The sequence below is a fragment of the Mesocricetus auratus genome, unplaced genomic scaffold, assembly GCF_017639785.1.
Source record: "Mesocricetus auratus isolate SY011 unplaced genomic scaffold, BCM_Maur_2.0 Super-Scaffold_100018, whole genome shotgun sequence".
Lineage (NCBI taxonomy): Eukaryota > Metazoa > Chordata > Mammalia > Rodentia > Cricetidae > Mesocricetus > Mesocricetus auratus.
Genome location: NW_024429199.1, coordinates 43,994,438 through 44,018,019, shown reverse-complemented (window position 1 = coordinate 44,018,019; position 23,582 = coordinate 43,994,438). Strand labels below are relative to the sequence as shown.

The window sequence follows — 23,582 nt, the reverse complement described above, 5'->3', positions numbered from 1 at the left end:
TGGGGGACACTGCGTCCATCGCCGGAGGTCGCCACACCAACTACCAGCACTCAGCAGCAAATGCCACTGTTATGGACGGTCTTTTGTTTGAGACAGGGTTTCTCTGTATAGCCCTAGCTGTCCTGGCACATGCTCTGTAGACCAGGCTGACCTCAAACTCACAGAGATCTGCCTGTCTCTGCCTCCCAAGTGCTGAGATTGTGTGTGCCACCATCACCAGCTATGGTTCCTAAATTTTCACCCTTACCTTCTGAGAATTCCCTGCTGGGCTTTGAGGAACCCTTCATTTGCCTAATCCAAGGAGTACAATGTGAGGGCCAGCACACTGTTTGGGCAAGTGAAGGTAAGTGACAGACATGCTCTCGCAGTGTGGGCTGAACTAACGTCCGCTTCTGCTTTGTCAGATGTATTTCATTGTAGCAATACATTTGTCTGCGAACCTGAAACAGCGGCCACGCCTTTTGGGCGTGGTTACGGATGCAGGAGTGATCAGTTAAAGGGAGAGGATGGTGGGCGGGTTGAGGCAGGGTCTGCACCCTTGGAGCAGGAAGAGCCATTTACTGTTTCCTGTGTAAGTTCTTTCCCCAATAAAACTCCACTTATCGTTTATACTGGGTCTGGTGTATCTATAATTTAGACTCCATCATTTCATGAACTTTCAGTTCCATCAGCAAGGATCTGTGGCAGCAGCAGGGCATATGCTCACCGTCTACAGGACTCCCTTGCCCACAGCCCTTCCGGCATCACGTGACTTCACCCTGGGCACGCTGTCACCCCACACAGCACCGACAAAAGCTGCCTGAAGCACAGACCTGAGACTGTCACGTGCTATGACCTGTCCTGTCCTCACCACAGGCGCAAAGCTTCCTGCACATATATTGGTTTCATTAGGGAAAATTAAGGCAGACTACTCCTCCCATAATTCCTCAGCATGTATCAGTGTATCCTCGGATTGCAACAATTTTGATTCTAAACAATTGTTGGATTCTAAAATTCTCTGGTTGAGTTGCTTAAATTTCATCTGTAAGAATGTAACATAAAGCCAGATGTGGCGGCCCATGCTTTTAATCCAAGCACTAGGGAGGCAGAGGCAGGTGGATCTCTGTGAGCTTGAGACCAGCCTGGTCTACAAGGACAGCCTCCAAAGCTACAGAGAAACCCTTCTGGAAAAGCCAAAAAAAAAAAAAAAAAAAAAGTAACATGAATTTTGGCTCAGGGTTGGTATGTAATTCCAACAATTTCTGAAATGGCCCCAAACATACTTTTACCACTTTGTACTATGAATTTACATGAAATCGTATCCTCGTATCCTCAGAACTGACAATTATAAAATCAGAATATCAGCCAATCCTGAAAAAGACTGATGAGGCGTTGAATATTCGGCCAAGATTTAGTTCTTTATATTAAAATAAACAAGCAGTTATATCATTAGTTTGAAAATCTTTAAAGTTAAAATTACATGTATACCAAAGAATAAGTTGTAATTATTAGTTAACACTTTGTTTGAGATAGTCTTAGGATACAGCTCTGACTGTTCTGGAACTATGTAGACCAGACTGGCCTCTACCCCAGAGATCCACCTTCCTGAGTGCCGAGTCTCAAAGCACTCACCACTACGCCACCCGGCTTAAATGCTTGATTTGTATACCTGATACATGAGATCACTGAAATATCATAGGTGAAAAGGAGCCGTGAGAGGGGAAGAAAAGCTAGGAATCCTGTCCTACGTTAATGATAAAATATGGGAGGGGACCTATCGCTCTAGTCTGTGTGACTTTCCCCCTTGTAACATTCAAAGCCTTTCCTGAGGGTCTGAAGAGACAGCTCGGTGGTTAAGAGCACAGACTCAAGTTTGGCTCCCAGTCCCTACACTAGGCAGCCCACAACCACCAGCAAGTTGGGATCTAGGTCAGCCATCCCCTTCTGGACTCCAAGGACGTTTAGACATACCCTTAACAGTTACACACATAACATGGGCACGGGGCTAAGGCTCATCCTGTGGACTCTGCCCCAGAGCCTCCTTCAAGGGGAGGAAGATAGAGCTAAGTGAAGGACGAAGAGCAGAGCACTTGTTGGACATGGTGGCCTGGCGTGGCCTCTGTAGAAGCGGCGTGTGGGCAAACACCTGGCTGATGCGCAATCATGTGACCTGGAAGCGACAGTGGTGCTGAAAACCCAAGAAAAGGTTCCCACCAGTGCAAGACTGGGTGGTTTGGGCACAGGCTCTCACTACTGCAGGAAAACAGGGCACGGGACGGTGTCTGGCTCAGGGCAGTTCCTAAAACTAAAGGGAATAAGGGGCCAAGACCTGCACCGCTAAGTTTCAGACAGTGCATTAAGGCTGGGTCACTGGGTGGTGCCACCGGGAGGCAGTGGCCCTGCAGGAAATGAGGCCTAGAGAGAGGTGCCAAGGCCCAAGGTTTTCAAGGTGCACTTATCTTCTCACCATGATTTCTTCGGAGAGGGGGAAGGAAAGCAGGGGTGGGTGAGACCTTGAACTTGGTAACCTAGGAATGAACCCTTTTCATGCACTATGATGCAGCACTGGGCCACCGAGGAATACAGAATCAAATACAGCAGTCAAATCAAATACTGGTTTGAAATTATCCTTTATTTATAGAACAGCAATTGAGGCAAACATTGTGATTTGTAAGTGAAGGTCCTCATCTTCCTCCTTAGAGGTCCTTCCTTCAATCATCTCAGGGGAGAGCAGGCAGGCGTGCCCAAAAAGTCAAATTCTTGGCTTTTGAGATTTACTCAGAAATTTGGAAAGCTGGAGCAGAGGCAATGGATGAGCGCCAGGATGCCTGGACTCTCCAAGTGGGCTCTGGCTAGAGGCTTTATTTGGTTTATTTTTTCACAGCTCTAAAAACTCATCATGGCCTGTCCACGGCAGCCCTCCTACATTCTGAAGAGTTTGTTGAGTGAAGTTATGAAGAAAAAAGCATGCTGATAAAGAGCAATCCAAACAGCTAAGTGTCCCAGCAGCTGGGCTGGTGGGAAGCTGGGGCTGGCTTGCCTCAGGCCCTGTGTGGGCAGCAGGCTACAGGGACCTCAAAACTAAGTGCGAGTCCCATGGAAAACCCATGCCAGGCAGTGGTGGCATATGCTTTTAATCCTAGCACTTGGGAGGCAGATCTGAGTTTGAGGTCAGCCTGGATCTACACAAGTTCCAGGACAGCCAGGGCTACATAGAGATCCTGATCTCAAAAAAAAATTAAAAACATCCAATGTGATGGAAGCTATCTAAGACCCTGGAACCAGAGGAGTACAGGGAAATAAGATGGTGGGACTGACTCTGGACAGAAAGGTCAGATGACGGAGACTACCTCAGACAGCTCCCCCAGTCATCCGTCCTGCACACCTCCACAGCTCTCCACTAAATCCCGCTGAGGAAGGCGGCTTCTACCATGGGACGGTGAAGTGTAGACACCAGGGGACCATGCAGAACAAAGATGTGGGATGGAACCCTGCAAACCAGTGTCAAGACATGACCACAGGGACCACAAGGGAGGTCTCTACAGAAGCCAGGGGTGAGGGTGGAGGGGACCAGGTATCTGCAAGCAGGAATACAAACCACCTTAGCCCAGAGCTGAGGTTTCTTTGGAAGAGAGATGAACGTGGGGGGGAATCAAAGGAAGAGACACCCGAGAGGCCTCTTAACCCCTCACAGAGAAGCAGGGTGGCGAAACTGAGTTTGCGACCTTCCACAACTTAGGGGGCTTGGGTAGTCGGAGTTCTGGCTTGTCTCTTCGTCTTGAAAACTGAGGTCTTGGGAAGGCCGTGTCCAGTCTTTGAGCAGTAACATGATAGTAGGGCTGACCGATCACAGACTATGAACTTCGCACACCTGTTCTGCTTGGCTGGGGCAGAATCAGCAGTCACCCTGGGAGTCCCACAACTGGGTGACGGACACCCCTTTCTGTGCCAGCACTGCATGCTCCGCCTTCAGCGTGACTGCCTGCAACTCCCCCCTGGCCGACCTGTTCCATGTTTGCGCTCCTCCAGTTCCATGAGCGCAGACGGAGCCCTGGAGGTCTTACTGGTGTTTGTATCCTAGTGTTGGCCAGACATCTGCAGTGTGGTACTCACAGCTTCTGAAGCCATAGTGCAGCTCCTTCCTTTGTCTCTGTCAGTTCCTGTCCCAATAGCCCCTTCGCTCACACATACCCATCAAAAAATTCTGGGCTCCAACCCAAGTGGCCAGGACTTCCCCCAGCAGTTTATAGGAAGGAATGCATTGGCCATGTACAAAGATACAGAATCTCACATTCAGAACAGAACAAAATAATAAAAGGACCACCATACAGGTCTGCCTGAAAACAAACTTGTTTATACAGACAAGTCATGAGGGCCATCCTGGGAAGCTCCGGCAGTAGTCAAGGGGGCTCAATGCAGTCTGGGGCCGAATCTGCCCAGGACAAGTGCAATCGCGGCCCAGGTAGTGATGATGCCGCAGACTCTGTAAGATAAAGACTCAAGTCAGAGGCCTTGGCGGGGCGGCGCCTGCCTGGGAACCAGTGGCAACTGGCACAGGCTCTGCTCTCCATCCTCTCCTCCCAATGTTGTCTCAAGTGTCCCAGGCTGCTGGCCTGAGTTTCTACATCCCCAGCACAAACATCCTTTCAACCATTCTCTCCAGATGCCAACGGTGAATGTCTGCCTCTCGGGGGTCAATCCAGACAAGCCGCCCCCAGAGGTGGAGGTCAGAGACTGCCTTTGGTGCCCCACGAAGCTTCAAGTCTGGTATTCCAGTCACTTGGGCCCAGACATCAAATTCGACTTAGCCTTTTCTCGGGGTGCAGCTTGCTTGATCCCCTTCCAGTCACCCAGCCACCCTTGCCCTGATGAGGCCCCCCCATTGGCACAGGAGACAGTGAGGCTCTTGCGAATGGGAGGTGGACTGTATCCCTCCTCTCCATCCCTCACCTGGTTCCTCCTACATCCACACCTCCTCCCTGTGCTTGCTCCTCCACTGGGCCCCCGCTCTCCATTCAAGGTTCCTCAGCCCTTGCTTCCTTGAATCTTACCGAGACGTCCATCATCCCCTCTGCACTCCTACCCAGGCCTCTCCTCACCCCTACCCGTTCTCATATTAACATTCAAATCACCAACACCTCTATTCACATCCTTATTTCTGTTACCCCCCCAACTAGCTGAGAGTTTCACTTTGGTCCACTGGTAAAGCAGGACCCAACTCCAGTGAGATGGTATGAATGAATGAATGAATGAATGAGCTCCACTTCACACCTGTCAACAACCACTTGACAACTCAGCTAGTAGTGAGGAACTGGAACCAAACCAAATGGGACCTCAGCAGGCAGGTGACTCACCTTAACAGGCAGGTGATGTTGGGGGAATGTTTCCAGTACCGGTACAGGGAGATCTGTAAGTTTGGGTGGTTTTTGTACTCCTTCAAGACACTGCGGGCACTGCCAACAAAGGGAGTTTGCACAAGTCAGCAGATGATGGAGCCGCACACGGCCACTATGAGGCATTGGGAATAGAGAGGGTCTTGGAGTCAGATACCTACTCTTTAAACTTATTGGTCAGGAGCAGGAACTGGTTTGCAGTGAACCGCCTGACATCGAACTTGCAAAGGTTCTGGAACTCCCGGTAGACCTGATGCTCGGTGACCTCAGGACTCTTGACGGTGAGGATGAGCACGGGAGGCCGGATACTGGGGTAATCTGGGCCAGAAAGGTTCTAGGCAAACAAAACCAAGAGAAACTCATATGATGCCTTGTACACCTGAAAATGCCTAAGACCCCAGATGCTCTGCTCAGGAAGGTGAGGAAGGAGGAAGGTGGGAGTCTACACAGATTGTGTCAGGAAAACAGAAGAAACATGGGCAGTGAACCTCCTCCTTGGACCCCACAGCACGTCAAAGAGCCTTAGGCTCACTACAGACCTGAGCTAGGCCAGTCAGAGAGCAGTGAGACATACTCACAATTTTAGGAACCCCAGCTCTGATAAGATTCACTTGGTTCACATAGGGCTCCAGCACATCCAGGTACTGAGAGAAAGTGAGTTCGTCCACAGAATCATTACTGCAGGGAGAGAAAAGCCAGAAGCACTCAGTCAGGCACAGAGGTTTTTACACAGATCATCAGGCACAGCTAAGGTTCTGAGGGGCTGGAGGGATGGCCCAGGTTATGAGCACTGGCTGGTCTTGCAGAGGTTCTGAGTTCAATTCCCAGCAACCACGTGGTGGCTCACAGCTAAGGTTCTGGTAGGGAAGCAGGGAAGGGGGCTGCCTCAGGCACCTCCCCTTTCCATCTCTGCCAAGTCTCGGGGCTCATTTTGGTGGGCTTCCTTCACACACACAGTTTAGACCAAGAGCTGCTGGTCTCTGCTGACCAGCACCGACAGTAGGCTTGGAGAACAAGGCCCCTGTCTGGATGGAGGAAGCTCTACTTCGTACTCTCCGAAGTGACATCACCCTTGACTCCAAATAAAGGCCATCCCTTGCCAGCTCTCCACCAGCTACATCCCAGAATCGGCAGGGATCTGACAAGCACCGAGCCAGGAACTTCTCTAGTCAAACCCTGCTATGTGGGTCCCCTGATGTATCCCAGCTCTCAGGCAGAAGGCGGGGCAGCTGGAAAGGGCTCCTTGGGGCAGACTACCTTGCTTCAACACTGGCTGGCTCTGGGTGAGAAACCCATATACTACACATTCCTTCTCTATGGTGGTCCCATGCCCCAGAGGCCCTGGTTGAGATCTAAGGACTTAGTAAGACAATGGAAGGGAGGACACTTACCCATAGACCTTCTCCAGGAGTAAGTGCGCCACTTTCAAAAGAACTGGAAGAGAAAACTAGAGATGTAACCACTCAAGGCTTGTGGAAAAGTACAAACTCAACACAGCATGAACCCAGTACACATCACCAGGGCAGAATGCTCTATTAATTAGGGAACACGTTACCTGACCCGCAGAGGAAGGCGTCGTATCCAGCCTCATGGGGGCACTTGGTCTCAACTGAAGTGATTTTCCAAAAGAGAACATGTGTAAGAAGGAAGTCCCATCCCAGTCACCCACCACGCCCTGCTCCTTCCAGTACATTCCTTCACCCTGGTCCCTGCCGTGTAGACACTGAGAGGAAACGGGCTTCTGTGCTCTGAACATTCTGAGTTGTGTAGGGCAAAGCAAGGCAGGCCAGGGAGGAACCCCACCCAAGCCTCTGCAGCCTGCTGCCCGGGAACCATGGAGCCCTCAGCTCAGCCCCAGGTGACGGGAGACGTCCTTCTGTATGCTTCTCTAATTGGCTGATGAGTAAAGTTGTTCCGGCCAGTGGACAGGCAGGAGTATAGGCAAGGCAAACAGACTAAGAGAAAGCTGGGAAGAGGACAAGGAGATAGCCAAGATCATGTGCAGATACATATGTAGAAATGAGTTAAGAGACAGCCAATAAGAAGCCTGAGCCATAGGCTGGTTTATAAGCCTGCGTGTTTATTTGGGACTAAATGGCTATGGGACCAGGTAAGACAAACTCCCATCTACACCAGGGCACCTGGCCAACTGAGCAAGGGGGCAGGAGCTCAGGGACATACCGTATTTTTCACAGTCTCTTCCGTGCATAATCTCTGGCCCAGAATTATTAGTGGGATTCAAGTCACTATTAGGAGAATAAAAGGGTGGGTGTAAAAATCAACTCACTAAAAGTAACTCCTCTTGTCCCCAAGCTTCTTAAGTTATATAGATACCTGCTCAGCACTTTTTTTTTGTTGTTGGTTTTTTGAGACAGGTTTCTCTGTATTGTTTTGGAACTCACTCTGTAGACCAGGCTGCCTCTGCCTCCCGAGTGCTGGGATTAAAGGCGTGTGCCACCAAGGCCTGGATGCATAGCACATCTTTTTAAAAGGCACAGATCCAGTCATGGTAGCGCTCGCCTTTAGTCCCAGCACTCACTCAGAAGGCAAAGGCAGGTGGGTCTCTGTGAATAAGACCAGAGTGAGTTCCAGGACAACCAGGGCTGTTACACAGAGAAACCCTGTCTCAACACCCACCCACCCCCAAAAAATAAGAAAATAAAAGGCACGGATCTAAGCATGGACAGATAAGGTCTTGACAAGACCACAGAACAAGAGAAAGATAACAGGGACTTCTAATAGATTGTTCCAGGCTGTGGAAAACATCTGGACACCGCATGAACAGGCAGCTTGAAGGCACTGGAGGGCAGTCTTGAGCAGTGGGCATGGGTGGGGCTACTAAAGGGACCAAAGACAAGGCTTGTCTCCAGGAACAGACATGCATGCTACCACAGCAGTTTTAGGCATCTCAAAGGTTTCCTCCCTCTGGTGAAGTTCTGACTCTTTTTTCCTATTTATACACGTCCATGCCAAACCCCACAGGCTTACCACGGGAGCCAGGAGGAGTCTCAGAAAGTGAGTAGCTTGGTTTTAAATTTTAAATGGGGATGGCAAGAGGAGAAACGGAGGTGGGGCTGCACCCCAAAAGTAGTCTTGCTGCCCAAGGCAAAGCATGCCAATGGTATGCAACGTCAGAACTGGGGGCTTGGAGTAAGTTCTCAGGGATCCCTCGGGGCCTGGGCAGCTGAGGCCACAGGCCTTGCTCCAGAAGCACTGTCCTCACCTGTTCAGCACGTCGTACACTTCTGACAGGTTGGAGACCCGTGGGAAACGCAGTTCCTGCGGGACAGCAAAGCAGAGCTTGGGGTCAACATCTGCTGCAGGCCTCAGAGACAGGGTCCCTACATGGGCCTGGCAAACCCTGGCCTCCTTCCCCTCCCTGGTGACCCAGTTGTCCTTATTCCTTCATTCCAGCCTCAGGAGACCAGGAGATAGATGTCCCGCTAGCCCTGGCTAGAAGTGTCACTCAGAACTAACTCGAGACATGGGCCACAAGTGCCTGGGGTGACTTCAGATTACTGAAATCCCAAGATCAAACTGCACTGAAGCCCCCTTCTGAGTTCTGCTGCCCTCCTCACCCAGTCACTTTAAGCCCTTATCCCAAGGCTGGAACACTAATGGCGTCCCCTAGCTGTCACTCTGTTTAATTCCAGAAAGGATTGAAAGTAATTCTGTGCCTCCTTTCCCCAAATGTAGGGTTACCTGGGCTACAGGACGGCCATGTGGGGAGCTTTCCAAGTATCACTTGGCTCCACTCTAGACCACAAGGAGTAGACAGTGGGGCTGGGATCAGTTTGCAACCTCTCTGGTAACCTTAACTCTGTCAGAGAACCTGTGACTCCTAAGTTTCCTCAGACTGAGGGGTCCCTCAGTTGATAAACACACTGAGCTCTAAAATAAGCCACATGATGGCATACACCTTTGATCCCAGTAGTGGAAGGCTGAGACAGGAGGACTGTCATGAATTCCAGGTCAGCCAGAGTACCTAGCCCTCCCCCCCACAAAATTATTGCTTTGCTGCCAAGTGAGTAAGTACACCATCTACTTACACATACAACACAACTAGGGTCTGGAATAGGTTAAAAACCAGAGAAAGGTGTCTCCTGTATACTCAACATCCCCTACTCCAAAGCAATGCGTTCATTACCTTCCAGATGTCTTTCGTCACATTCTTGGTGTCAATGATGACAGGGAAAAGGCTGTGGATGTTCTGTTTAAATTCATCGTAGCTTTCTGAGGAGGAAGGTCCAGATGGGGGACCCGTGAATGTGTGGGTTCATGGGAATAGCACAGACCCACTCCACCGAGTACAGACAAGAACTGGAAATGCCCCTTATCCTCATCAAGGACTTCAAAGCCCCAGCCGCGTTACTATCATTTTCTATGGCTACAAGGCTTCACCCCTACCTGGGAGAGGTTTGAAAAACTTCTCGTGGAGATGCAGCAGGTCCATCATCATATTGTGTCCTATCAGGGGCTACATGGAATAAAGCCACAGGTAAGAGAAAGGTCATAGCTCTGGACCACCTGACAAGCCAGCACGGCTGTCTGGACTCTCACGCAAGGTAATGGGACTGCTGAGATGGAAGGAAGGGAAGGAGAGGGGGAGGGAGACGGGCAGAGGTGAGAACAGTAGACTCGAGGCAATTTTATTTAGGTAATTAAAAATTTTGTGCTGCTGCAAGGGACAAAGGCAAAGACATAGGAGCATCTCACAGGCATGGTCTTTCCAGAATCCCACCATGGGAAAACAAGTCTGGGTCCAGGAAACTACTTAGCAAAAACAAAAGTCACCTGAAAATTTTACTAATAAGTCATTCTATAATGGGTGTTTGGGCTGCCTGGAGCCAGAAGAGAGCATCAGATCAGATGCATTGAAACCATGTCCCTACTCCAAGAATCACTATTTAAAAAAAAACATCTCTTCTTGGCCTTCTGAAGGTTAAGTGAAAAGATAATTTTGTTAACAAAGCCTTCAAAATCCACCACCATTAATACACAAGATGGGGAAAAAACAAAAAGATATGTTTCCTACCTTTTTTGCCCTCACCAACATCTGGAAAAAGACGGAAAAGCCTCTTGCAGAGAGCACAATCTCCTCCCTCCAACACCTCATTTGATCACAAGAGGCATTCTCGAGGTACCATCGGTAAGGCTCACTGACCTTCTTCACAACAACCTGCAGCGAAAGAGAGAGGCATGGCCAGGTGAGCACCCAGGGATGCAGCGGGAAAGCTGATGTCTTTCACATGAAGGGACGGACGGACACACACACACACACACACACACACACACACACACACACACACACACACCCTCTTTCACAGATCTGAGAGGGAGCCGCTAAGAAGGCACAGCTAGGTGAGGACTCACCCCCTCGTCTCTCAGCATAGTCCAGATGTTGGGGAGGGCCTGCCTTAGGACCATTTGAACTTCAACGGCTTGAAATCCTGCAGTGAGGAAATAGAAGACACACAGAGACCCTGGGACACTATCAAACTTTCCTTCCCCTGGGAGAAGGACTGGTGAGGTACACCAGAAGCCTGCTGGGATGGTCTAGAGACACTCATGTGGTTGTTTGCAGCTGTTGACATTAAACCTGTTAGAAACTAGTACTAGTTACAACTCGCAAAAGAGACTTCAGTAGCAAAAAAGTTAAACAAAAACAAAAATATTTATAGTGAGTGGGGTGGTGCATCCCTTTGCTCCTAGCACTCTGGAGCAGAGGCAACCAGATCTTCGTAAGGCCAGTCCAGTCTACATACACAGTCTAAGAAAACCTGGACTCTGTTCCCAACACTCACATGGTGGCTCACAACCATCTGCAACTACAGTTCCAGGAGATCCAATGACCACGTGTATACCAGACATGCATTGGTGCATATACATATATGCAGGCATAAACAGTAGCTGGGGCTGGAGATGTCACCCAGTTTGATCTCCAATACATGTACACCCAGGTGCTGGTCCCCAATACAGCCACTCTGCTATCCATAGCAACAATGCTGTTGTCACACTTTTTCACCAAAGGCTAAGGCTTCCCACCAGTTTCCTTTCTGAGACTGAGTGTTAGGAAGAGTAAAGTGGCTACCATAGCTTGTGCCACGTGCAGGCAGATTTTACCCTAATCACTACAGCACCAGGACAATGGCACAAAAACATTAAGATGTCACAGCTGGGCTAGACAGATAGCTCAGGGGTTAAGAGCACTGAGGTCCTGAGTTCAATGCCCAGCACCACATGGTAGCTCACAACTAACTGTAGTGAAATCTGGTGCCCTCATCTGGCCTACAGGCATACATGCAGGCAGAACACTGTACACATAGATTAATCTTCAAGAGTGTGATTTATAAAAATGTCAGAGAGCCGGGCGGTGGTGGCACACGCCTTTAATCCCAGATCTCGGGAGGCAGAGGCTGGACCGACAGCCTCCAAAACAATACACAGAAACCCTGTCTTGTAAAACCAAAAAAAAAAATTTTAAATGTCAGAGAGGAGCAACCTTGAGAGTTTTGACTTCAGGCTCATGGCAAAGGGTCTACAGATGCTGCTCTGAGCATCGCTACATGGTAATGGATTGCCTCAAGTTACTAAGACAAGCAGTGGGATGGAAACAACGGCTTCTGAGTCGGATGCAGTTTACAAAGCTGTTGCAACTTGGGAATTCAGGTCAGGACTAGCTACCTCCTGAGAAAATGTCAAGCATCTGAGATCAGGATGTATTCTCCACCCCCTGGTGCATTGCTCTGACCACCCCTGTGCTCCCAGATGGGGGGAAATGGCCTCTTGCCTACCATAAATACCAGGAAGAGTCATCCGGTCATCTTCCTCAGCCAGGTCCAGCCACCGAGTCACCTTATCAATCACCACCTTAATTTGGTCCTTATCCAGAGAACTGAAAATGGACAGAGAAGCAGAAATGTTGGTGGAAACATAAGAAGACAAGGACATGGATGCACCCTCTCTCCTGTCAGAAATCTAAGCTCCAAGTAAGATTCAAAACTCAAACTAAGGGCTGGAGAGATGGCTCAGCAGTTAAGAGCACGAGGTGCTCTTCTAGAGGAAGCAGGTTCACACTTCCCAGCACCACCTGGTGGCTTAACCTTCAACTCCAGTTCCAGGCATCAGGCACAGACTGAAAGGAAAAACAGGAAGTCACCTCCCCCTTTTCGCAGGTCGGTGGTGGTACTTGCCTTTAATCCCAACATTTGGGAAGCAGGAAGATCTCAATGAGTCCAAGGCCAGCCTGGTTTACAAATTGAATACCAGGACAGCCAGGGCTGTTACACTGAGAAACCCTGCCTCACAAAAAAAAAAAAAAAGGTGGTGGTACACGCCTTTAATCCCAGCACTCAGGAGGCAGAGGCAGGCGGTTCTATGAATTTGAGACCAGCCTGGTCTACAAATCCAGGACAGCCTCCAAAGCCACAGAAACCCTGTCTATAAATCCCCCCCCCAAAAGGATCAGACTGGACACTCACCTCCCAAAAAAAAAAAAAAAAAGTTCACATGGGAGTTGAAAGGAGATTGGCCAAAGCCATTCCAGTCAGGTGTGGTTGGATGGGCTAGCCTCCCATCTACAGAGGTGGGAAACAGGAGGGCAAAGATACTTGGGAGTGGACCCACCTTCGAACTCTCCAGTTCCCTCGCAAGATGCTCTGCCTAATTTTCTTCTCCTGCTCTTCATTCATGTATGGGATTCCTTTTTTGAGGAACTGAAGACAAGATGAGAACAAGGATGAGTGAGAGCTGTCTGCGGGCCGGGCAGCAAAGTGAGGGGGGTACCTTGGCACAGCCCCCCTCCTCTGGGTTCATACCTTGTTATAGTCAAAGCCATACTGATTCAAAAACTGAACACTAGATGCCTGGAATGAGAACTCTGAGTCCAAGATCCCAAATGTTGTAGGGAAGAGGAAAAAGTTGTAGGAATGGGCTACATACCTATAAAGTAGAGACAGTGATGAGAAACCTCAAACAGGACACACAGATGAACCACCTGGCTCATATATCAGGCCCTGGGGCAGGCTGGGATTTCTTAAGGATCTGAATAATTTCATTTATTAAGGATCTGAGTGTTTCCTGAAATCTGAACGTATTTCAGATACTCTGTCTAGGGGCCAACAGACAATGGTACTGTCCTTGGGGAGCAAAGTAGAAACAGGTCCATGGTTCACCCAGAAGCTCCAGATATTCAGCCAGAGCAGCAGGGAGGTAACACCCAACACATACACCCAGGCTCCTGCAACAGCTTCCAGGCAGCGGTGCCCCAAAAGGTGCAGCTGGTGCCTGAGAGACTTTTAAAGCCACACTTTACTACCTCCCAAAGACGCACAAGGACCAGCTGATGGAGAGAAAGGAGAGCCCGGGACACAGGGCAGGAGAGGCCCCACACAGACAAGCCACTACTCCCTGACTTCAGAGCACAGCATGTATGCAAGAGCCAGAAGTCAGAACAGAGTGTCCAGGCCAATGTGGTTCAGATGCTCAAGGCAAAGCTGCCAAACACAGATGGGAAAAGCTGTTTGTAACGGCTGTTATACATACTTGTTCGGCTCTCCTTCAACGCTATAAAATACAGACAGTCCTAGAACAAAAACAGGAGAGGTGATAAATACTGAGGAAAAGCCACCTGATGCCAGGCAAAGACCAAACACTGATGCCCATGCTTTGCACCCACAGACAGAGGACTGCAGACAGGGGGCACGACCCTCCTGAAAAACAAAACAAAAACAAAAAACAGACCTGCAGCATGAGGTCTGCCACACCACAGCTTGTGCTAAAACTACCAAAATGGAATGATGGCCAGTTTCCCAAGCACAGAAGTAGCAGATCAACATTTTCATAGTAGTCCCAGTACTCGGGAGGTATGGGCAGGAGTATTAGAAGTTGAATAATTTGGCTACATTCCTTCTCCAGAGGCTAAGACAGGAAGATTTTGTAAGCTTAAGGTGATCCTGGGCAAAGGCACTTACACAGAAGCTGAATGACCCAAGTTTAATCCCTGGAACTGATTTAAAGATGGTAGGACAGACTGTACTCCACCATATCATCTTCTGATTGCCACACTCAAATGATGAATCAACTTTAAATTTTAAAAGCTCGAGCCGAAGGCAGAGGCAGGCGGATCTCTGTGAGTTCGAGGCCAGCCTGGTCTACAAAGTGAGTTCCAGGACAGCCTCCAAAGCCACAGAGAAACCCTGTCTCGAAAAAAAACCAAAAAAAATTAAGCTGGGTGTTGGTGGCACACACCTTTAATCCCAGCATTTGGAAGGCAGAGGCAGCCTGGTTGGTCTACAACAGCTAGTTCCAGGACAACCTCCAAAGCCACAGAGAAACCCTGTCTCAAAAAACAAAACAAAAAAACAAAACCAACCAAAAACCTTCTCCAGCCAGGGTTGGTGGCTCACACCTTTAATCACAGCACTCGGAGGCAGAGGGAGGCGGATCTCTGTGAGTTCGAGGCCAGCCTGGTCTACCCTGTCTCAAAAAACCAAAAAGAAAGAAAGAAAGAAAGAGAGAGAGAGAGAGAGAGAGAGAGAGAGAGAGAGAGAGAGAGAGAGAGAGAGAGAGAGAGAGAGAGAAGAGAGAGAGAAAGAAAGAGAGAGAGAGAGAGAGAGAGATCTTGAACAATCCATAACAAAGAATCGAACATCAGACTCACCGATCTGACATATCGTAAACTGCTGAATGCTCTGGCGGGTCTTCTGGTACCACTCGGACGGTGAATCAAAGAGACTGTGAAGAGAGGGGAGTCTCATTGCACAGGCAAGGGGTTCAGATGCAGGCCTGAGGCAGGCTCAGCTACTCTCAATCAGGGACCGGTTGTCTTTGTTACCACAATTAGGAAACACCTACCTGCATTTGGCCAAAAAAACAGGTGGGAACAACTCAACCCCCCCCAAGAAAAATACCCAACACAAACCATTAAAGACAGCAGGAACCTGCTGGGAAACAGTGCTAGTCTGGCAAGGCCTAATTAAAGAGACACAAGTGAGGGCCTCTCTGGGCCGTACCTGATCTGTTGGGACGAGTTTGAACGTAGACCTGTGAACTCTATGTCGAGACCTACGGGAGAGCAAAATAAACGATTGTCAGGCATAGAGCAAGCACCTTTCACACTGCAAATGGTCAATCCCATTTGGTCAATCAACCAAACAGGAACCTGGCATACGGTTTCACACAGGGCTGTAGGGACAGCAGGGGCGGTGGGTTTGGGAGCTTCGGGCCCCTGCAGGAGGGGGAGAACCTCCTCTCCCTTCTATGAGCCCCTCTGGCCTGGAGCCCCATCCAGGACTGAGCCACACACACACACATCAGTCCCCAGGCTCTCCCCGACAGGCAGCTCTGATGACAGGGCCTGCCACCCCGGGTACCTCACCCACAAAGTCCGCGTCATCGAGAAGATCCTGCAGGCGTGAGAGGCTCTGTTTAAAATTACTGGCGTCTACGTCCATAGCCGCTGGTTCCAAGGCGCGCCGGATGTGGCCACGTGCTGTCCACGCGTTTCCGCTGCGCAGGGCTTTAATCCTGGTCGCGTGTGGCCTGTTACAGCCAGAACCTGTTAGGTGCGAATTTGCATGTGATGCCCACAGCTTTGATCTTAACGAACTTGCTAGGGAAGGGGAGGCTGTTGCCGTCGAGAGCCCCCAGCTGTGCTGAAGGCGATCAGCTAGTGGGGCTTTACCCTGTAGAAATGCCTAAGGGGACCGGTGACCAGTCTCCATGCTCACTCTTCTGCAAGTTCTGGACTTGCAGTCTCCTAGAGACCTGGGCTTCTGAGTAACGTGCTATGCTTCGTATTTACTCCAAGGGAAGAAAAAAATAAAACTTTGCTTTCACTTGGGTATTTGTTGATCAGCATGACTCCTGTGCGGTTGGATGCTGAATGCCTTGGGAGTCAGTGTTCTAAAAACAGGCATACGCTTCCTGGGCAGGGGTGGCGCACGCCTTTAATCCCAGCACTCGGGAAGCAGAGGCAAGCGGATCTCTGTGGGTTCGAGACCAGCCTGGTCTACAGAGGGAGTTCCAGGAAAGCCTCCAAAACAATACAGAGAAACCCTGTCTCGAAAAAAAAAAATACACATGCTTGCCAATTTTCTAAAATAACAGAACTGGAGAAATGGCCCAGGAGTTAAGAGCACTGGCTGCTCTTCCAGAGATCCAGGATTCGGATTCCCAGCACCCACAAGGCAGCTGTAACTCCAGTACCAGGGGATCGGATCATTCATCCTCACAGACATATATGCAGGAAAACACCGATGCACATAAATAAGTCTTTTAAAAAATAAAACAATGACTTCTCAAAATACATTTTCTCCTAAGCAAAGCTGTTGAGGTAAAATATTTGAAGACAGCGATAAAAGCCACCTAGTTTACACATCTACTTAACTTTCAGAAAGCTGCCACTCTCCCCAAGCTGCGGCCTAAGTTTTTTTTGAGACACGGCTGTAAATGGAGTTATTAGTTCTTAAAGCCAAACTCAGATGTAGAGGGAAATGCTGAGATCAGAGAGAAGGAGCAACCCCACAACTTACCTCCTTAGCGTCTCAGAGGAGAGTGAATTGCTCGTATTTCTCCCTGCTTATATATCCTGTTTCTGCCCGCCCAGCTACCTCACTTCCTGTCTGTCTGTACAGCCCTACAGATCTCTAGGATAAGCTGGTATTAAGCTTCATCCTCTGACCTTCAAATAGACTTTATTTGGACAAGCAAGACAACCCCACACAGAGAGCTGGGCGGTGGTGGCATCTGCCTTTAATCCCAGCACTCCACAGGAAGGAGCAGGCTGATCTCTGTGAGCCCAGAGATCAGTCTGGTGTACAAGATGGAGTTCAAGGACAACCTCCAAGACACAGAGAAACCCTGTCTTGAACCCCCTTAAAAAAAAACAAAAATAAAGATAACACCACACAGGGGTCCCTGGCTGTCCTGGAACTGTGTAGACCAGATTGGCCTCAAATTCATAAAGATCCACTTGCCTTTGCATCACAAGTGCTGGGATTAAAGGTGGGTGCCATCACCACCCAGTGCATGTTTTTTGTTTTGTTTTGTTTTTTGAGACAGGGTTTCTCTGTGGCTTTGGATCCTGTCCTAGAACTCACTCTGTAGACCAGGCTGGTCTCAAACCCACAGAGATCCTCCTGCATCTGCATCCCGAGTTTTGGGATTAAAGGCGTGCAACACCACTGCCCAGCTTCATGGTATTTTTTCTTTTTTCTTTTTATTTTTTTGAGACAGGGTTTCTCTGTGTAGTTTTGGAGCCTATCCTGGCACTTGTTCTGTAGACCAGGCTGACCTCAAACTCATAGAGATCCTCCTGCATCTGCATTCCGAGTGCTGGGATTAAAGGCCTGCAACACCACTGCCCAGCTTCATGGTATTTTTTCTTTTTTCTTTTTATTTTTTTGAGACAGGGTTTCTCTGTGTAGTTTTGGAGCCTATCCTGGCACTTGTTCTGTAGACCAGGCTGACCTCAAACTCATAGAGATCCTCCTGCATCTGCATCCCGAGTGCTGGGATTAAAGGAGTGCACCACCACCACCTGGCTTCATGGTGTTCTTTTTATTTATTTTTCTTTTTATTTTTTTGAGACGGGGTTTCTCTGTGTAGTTTTGGAGCCTATCCTGGCACTTGTTCTGTGGACCAGGCTGACCTCAAACTCACAGAGATCCTCCTGCTCTGCATCCCCAGTGCTGGGATTAAAGGCATGCGCCACCACCACCTGGCTGCATTGTATTAATACATACATTTATTTCTCTTTCTGCTCCCATCTCCATCTTCTCTTCTGTCCTCCCATGTCTCTTTACCTCTTTCCTTCCCCCTCCCTCCCCTTTCTAATAAAACTTCTCACTCAGAAAACAGAGTACGTAACTTTTTTTTTATATTTTATTTTCCAGTTTAAATTTAGATAAGAAACGAGGTTGCTTCACAAGTCAGTTCCAGGTCCCTCTCCCATTCCCTCCCCTCCTTCCGTGCCCTCCCCCAACCCCCCTATTCTCTCATTCCCCCAGGGAGGATGAGGCCCTCCATGGGGGTCCATAGTCTGTCATTTCATATAGGGCAGGGCCTAGACCCTTCCCCAAGAGTTCAGGGTGAGAGTGCACCTCACATTGTTCTATGGGAGTCCAAAGTCCGTGTGTATACTTGAGATGGGTACTGATCTGCTGCCCAAGGCTCAATAGATTCCCTAGGCCTCCTCACTGACACCCAGATTCAGGGGGTCTTGATCAGTCCCACAGAGTACATAACTTATTGGGTAATTTTGCTGGTGTGTATGTGCACGTGTGTGCAGTACCTGTGGAGGCCAGAAGTGGGTGTTGGATTTCCTAGAACTGTGGTACCAGGTGTGAGCTACTATTCTGGTCATGGAAACTCTTAAACACACTGAGCCATCTCTCCAGCCCCTTGTATGACTCTAAGGCTTTTCCTACAGCCAGGTTTGAATTCTCAAATGAACATTCACAACTCATCATTTCCACCTCCCATTGGTTACTCCTCACACTCGTTTCTCTCTTAAGAGTTGTCTGGAAAAAAAATATTTGCCTGAAATCACTAGGGAGTCCAAGGAAGTGTATAAGGCATTTGCAGCGTGTGGCCGCAGTATCTGAGTTTACAGTTACACTTACATTAAAAACAAAGCAAGCTGGGCGTTGGTGGCGCACGCCTTGAATCCCAGCACTCAGGAGACAGAGGCAGGCGGATCTCTGTGAGTTTGAAGCTAGCCTGGTCTACAGAGCAAGCTCCAGAACAGGCTTCAAAGCAATACAGAGAAACCCTGTCTGAAAAAAAAAAAAAACAAAAAACAAAGCAAAACACCAGCCCCCATCCTGAGCCGCAAGCAATCCTCATTCCCTGATGACTGGCTACAGGCGCTTAGAGAGTAACACAGCAAGGGTTTACAGGTTGTTATTAACATTTTATTTGTTCTTTTAATGGTTATAACTGGTGACTGCTTCTCTTAAGTACTTGTCATGTTCACCAAAGACAAGTTTAGCTCATGATTAAAAGAACAAAACCACACAAGCACACGTAGAAGTGGAAAGAGGCTGACTTTAAATAGCTCTCCACTGTTACATTGTTGCTATGAAGCTTTCAGTCTGGTTCTCTCTCCAAAGCCTCTTTCTTTCTTTCTTTCTTTCTTTCTTTCTTTCTTTCTTTCTTTCTTTCTTTCTTTCTTTCTTTCTGTTTTTAGATGCAGATGCTTTCTTTCCATGGCTTGAGTAGCTGACGGTTTTATGTTTACCTTTCAGAACAGTTAATGCTTCTATTTCATTCATAGATTCTCCGAGGCTCCCGAAGCACCACACCACTGTCTGTCATGGCATTCTGGAGACATTTTAACTGGTTTGAAGATCAGGGGAGAAGGGAAAAAAGGAAAACATTTGGTTAACCTTCAGAAAACCATCTGCTTCCCAAGAGACAAAGAAACAACTGATTTCATCTTGTTGACCTCCCAGTCTGCTGAGTTTTTCTGAGTGATCTTAAGAACATAAGAAAAAGGAAGTGGAAAGGTATCAGTGATAGCACCTTTAACTCCATGGGCAAGATGCCAGTCTAAGGATAGCAAGTGAAGTGCTAACATCCTAGACTACAGGCACTCCATCATCCAGCACTTACAATACCCACTGACTACAGTTAGTGCAGAGAATGGAAACACTCTAGCTCATATGGACTTGCAAAAATCAAATGTTGTCACAGTACCCAGCCACAGGCCTAACACCTGGAATACCCTCAGAAAATAATGTAAGTATATCTAATACCAAGAACTAACAAAACGCCTTCTATTGTCTCTGTGTGTTGCTAGACTGCACATGCTAGGCAGTGCTCTCAGAGCAGAGCTGCATGCCCAGTTCTGAACCTGTGTGTGTGCGTGCGCTCTATGGATGGAACACAAGGCATCCAACATGCTACACAAGAGCTATCACTGATTTATAGTCCTAGTCTCCACTTTTCCTTTTAAATTTATGAGACAGGATCTTACTATGTTATTCAGCTTGAGATCCCTCTGCCTCAACCCCTGTAATTATAGACCTGTGCCACCAACAACCAACTTAGCACTTTTTTTTGAGACAAGGTCTCACCCTATTCCTGCCTGGATGGAACTTGCTCTATTGACCTGGCCCTGAATTCAAGAGCTCCATCTGTGTCTCTGCTTCTACCTCAACACCCCAAACTTTAATCTTTTTGTTTGTGGTTTTTTTTTTTTTTTTTTTTTGGTTTTTCGAGACAGGGTTTCTCTGTGGCTTTGGAGGCTGTCCTGGAACTTGCTTGGTAGTCCAGGATAGTCTCGAACTCACAGAGATCCGCCTGCCTCTGCCACCCGAGTGCTGGGATTAAAGGCGTGCGCCACCAACGCCCGGCTTGGGGTTTTCTATACAGGGGTTCTCTGTGTAGTCCTGTTATGCTGGACTTCACTCCTTAGACCAGGCTGGTCTCGAACTCACAGAGATCCGCCTGCCTCTGCCTCCCGAGTGCTGGGATTAAAGGTGAGCACTACCAGCAAGCCCCAAAGTTGTATCTCTTAAGTTACTATACAGAAACAAAGATACCGAGTCTGAGGACGCCTCCCAGGGGGTTGGTTGGTAGACCATGAAATTGATCCCTGCTTCTAGGCATCGCTGTGCCAGCACGCGTCCCACACTCTCACAAGCCACCACATTTCTGGTGTTATACAGGTGTTTTTTAATAGCCCATTCACGAGTGGACGCCGAAACCACCACCTGGCCGTTCTGGTGCTCAACCAGCGCGTCTATGTGATGCTGCGTCTTTATAACTCGTAACCTAAGTGGGGTGAAAAGAGAATTAAAAAGTTACTTCAATGAATGAATGCCTGTATGTTTCTCAAGAATTTAGCGACTAGGCTGTTCCGACAGCTCAGTGGGAAAAGGTGCTTCCCGCCAAGGTTGGTCACCCGAATTCAATCCCCAGGACTTCAAACTGGAATGGGATGTAGGTGTCTGACTCCTAGCTCCAGCATTAATCATCTCCCCTTCGGTTTCAATTCCTCCATCTCTAGAGAAAGTGGAGAAAACCGCTACACCTGCTTCCTAATGTAGTTTACATAATTAAACCAAGAAAATACACAAATGCAAAGCAACCTGCATAGCTCCTGGTAAATACAATGTTTTCAATAAATAGCCATCTTAGGGCTGGGAAGTGCAGTCCAGAGGCAGAACACTCTCTTTGTGTGGCTGAAGGCCCTGGTCTAACCCTCATAGTTCCCCAAAATAAAATTAAACATGTTTTTACGTGTATGAACATTTTGCCTACATGTATGTCTGTGGTTACAGCTGGAGTTACAGCCAGGTATGGGTGCTGGGAACTGAACCTGGGTCCTGCGTAAACTCAGTAAGTGCCCTGCTCCAGCCTCCACAAATAAAATAAAATAAAAAAGTATCTCGTTTCTCTTAACAGACTTTTAACTGGCCTTCCTTTTATTCCCCACTTAAAAATCATCCTAATCTGCAAGCTAATAACCTAATTGTACTTACTACTCTATTTCCATCATGTGTCACTGAGCCCTTTATTTACTGAACTCCAGGTACACAGGCCTGTGGGATCCCCAGACCCTGACCAACCGCAGCCTAGCAGCGTCCTGTAGCAGAGTGTCCTTCGTGTCAAATGACTGTCTCCCATCCTTTAGGACTCAGCTTTGTTGTTTTCAGACAGGGGGTTGGTTTTTTCTGTTTTGTTTTTGGAAATATGGTTTCTCTGTGTAGCTTTGGAGGCTGTCCTAGAACTAGCACTTGGAGACCAGGCTGGCCTTGAACTCACAGAGATCCATCTCCCTCTGCCTCCGCAGTGCTGAGATTAAAGGTGTGAGCCGCCGCCACCACCACCACCACCACCACCAGGTAAGACGGGTTTTTCCGTGTAGCAGCCCTAGCCTTTGTAGCCCAGGCTGGCTTTGAACAGATAGAGATCCGCCTCCCTCTGCCTCAGGAGTGCTGGGATTAAAGGCGTGCACCACCACCGCCCGGCTTAGATCCTGATTTCTGACGTGTCACCTGTTCAGAGAGGGATCAGCACATAGTCTCATATTCTCAAATCATCTGTTAATTACCTGTGCCAGAACTCACGGTTGGGCCACACTGTGGCCCAGCCCCGTTCTTTCCTGGCCACCCCTAAGAGCTCCAGATTCCGAGGGTTCCTGTTGGTGAACACTGGGGCCACAGCTTCGTTTTCCTTAGTCTCCACTTGGGGCTGAATCGCTGGCGTGGAACTGGTCGAGCGTGCTGCGAACCCACACTCTAGGAAATGAGAACGACCGCGTGGACCTTTAAAAGGACTAATACGGGCGCGCTCTAGCCATTCCCATCACAAGGCCCAGCAGCAGGCTATCACCACCGACCCATAACCTCCTACGGTCACCCCCGGGTGCGGTTACTGCGTTCGCTTTCGCACGCGGAACCTCGGGTGCAAAACCGGATTTGCAAATTCCCCCCAAAAATACGAAAACAAAAACTGCACAGCGCGCAGGCAACGACGTGGGGCGAGACTAGTTACCCAGCTTCCCGCAAGCTGACAGCCATTTCCAGAGCCGCGGCTGAAGCGCCATCGCGGACGGGACGCGGGCAGAGCCTCCCAGGGCCCTGCCTTCCTGGGCTCACTGTCGTCAGAGAGAACGACTGGCCGCAGCCATGTTCACTGAGGGAAAGGCTACAGCTGCCAGCAGGTCGTGGGTCACTGCGGGACCCGGAACTAACAAGCTCCCGAGTGCTCCGCCAATCACCGCTGACGTCGAGACGGGGGGGTGGGGCACGCTCTGGTAGCGGCTTTCTCGGGGGCCCTTTCCCTGCCGCTCGCGGGACTCTCAGGCTGGGGTCGCCCGGCTGCGGGTTCCCCGAGGGGCGCCACGCGCCTTGGGGCTCTGGGCGAGCGGGGTGCACGGGTCTCTCAGGGTGGGAGAGCCGCGTCCGCTCCGCTGCGGCCGAGCGCTCCCCGATTCCCAGCTCTGACGGGAGCGCGGAGACAAAAAGGCGCGCGCGCGCTCCCAGCCGCGCCGAGGAACGAGGGTCCCCTGCCCCCTCCCGCCACACCCCAGCTCAACCAACTTCCCTGGAAAGCGCTAGAAGGCGCGAGCGCGCATGCGCAACCCGAGCAATCGCCCCCACACCCCCGTTCGCGCCTCTAATTGGACAAGAAATTGTAGAGCCGCCCGCTCCGCTTCCGGCGCTCGCCGCCTCGCCCATCCTCCTTTCCCAGCATGCC

The 23,582-nt window shown here is 49.3% G+C and overlaps 2 protein-coding genes across 2 annotated transcripts; both read right to left on the bottom strand.

The window, feature by feature from the left end:
* Positions 1-2,590: 2,590 nt before the first annotated feature.
* On the bottom strand, positions 2,591-15,930 carry Pnldc1 (PARN like, ribonuclease domain containing 1). The gene is made up of 19 exons (XM_040728296.1): positions 15,751-15,930; positions 15,386-15,437; positions 15,034-15,107; positions 13,917-13,956; positions 13,190-13,313; positions 12,999-13,087; positions 12,167-12,267; positions 10,746-10,822; positions 10,408-10,551; positions 9,780-9,849; positions 9,520-9,605; positions 8,596-8,651; positions 7,554-7,618; positions 6,928-6,981; positions 6,764-6,806; positions 5,951-6,050; positions 5,534-5,706; positions 5,334-5,432; positions 2,591-4,462 (listed from the first exon to the last, which is right to left on the bottom strand). The coding sequence occupies exons 1-19, from the start codon at positions 15,824-15,826 to the stop codon at positions 4,390-4,392; spliced, it is 1,596 nt and encodes a 531-aa protein (XP_040584230.1). The 5' UTR covers positions 15,827-15,930; the 3' UTR covers positions 2,591-4,389.
* Positions 15,931-19,266: 3,336 nt separating this feature from the next.
* Positions 19,267-23,110, bottom strand: Mrpl18 (mitochondrial ribosomal protein L18). Its single transcript, XM_040758159.1, has 4 exons — positions 22,878-23,110; positions 22,435-22,621; positions 20,921-21,152; positions 19,267-19,712 (listed from the first exon to the last, which is right to left on the bottom strand). Exons 1-4 carry the CDS (start codon positions 22,927-22,929, stop codon positions 19,641-19,643), a joined length of 543 nt encoding a protein of 180 aa, XP_040614093.1. The 5' UTR covers positions 22,930-23,110; the 3' UTR covers positions 19,267-19,640.
* Positions 23,111-23,582: the final 472 nt, after the last annotated feature.

Bases quoted from the DNA above. Each gene is read 5' to 3' on its own strand.
- Pnldc1 (XM_040728296.1), bottom strand. From the start codon at position 15,826: ATGGACGTAGACGCCAGTAATTTTAAACAGAGCCTCTCACGCCTGCAG. The intron at 13,088-13,189 runs GTATGAACCCAG...TCTTGTCTTCAG, and splicing joins ATGGCTTTGACTATAACAAG to TTCCTCAAAAAAGGAATCCC. The intron at 5,707-5,950 runs GTGAGTATGTCT...TTGTTTGCCTAG, and splicing joins GAGCTGGGGTTCCTAAAATT to AACCTTTCTGGCCCAGATTA.
- Mrpl18 (XM_040758159.1), bottom strand. From the start codon at position 22,929: ATGGCGCTTCAGCCGCGGCTCTGGAAATGGCTGTCAGCTTGCGGGAAG. The intron at 21,153-22,434 runs GTAATTAACAGA...CACCCCACTTAG, and splicing joins AACCGTGAGTTCTGGCACAG to GTTACGAGTTATAAAGACGC. The intron at 19,713-20,920 runs GTATCTTTGTTT...TCTTCAAACCAG, and splicing joins GGGAGGCGTCCTCAGACTCG to TTAAAATGTCTCCAGAATGC.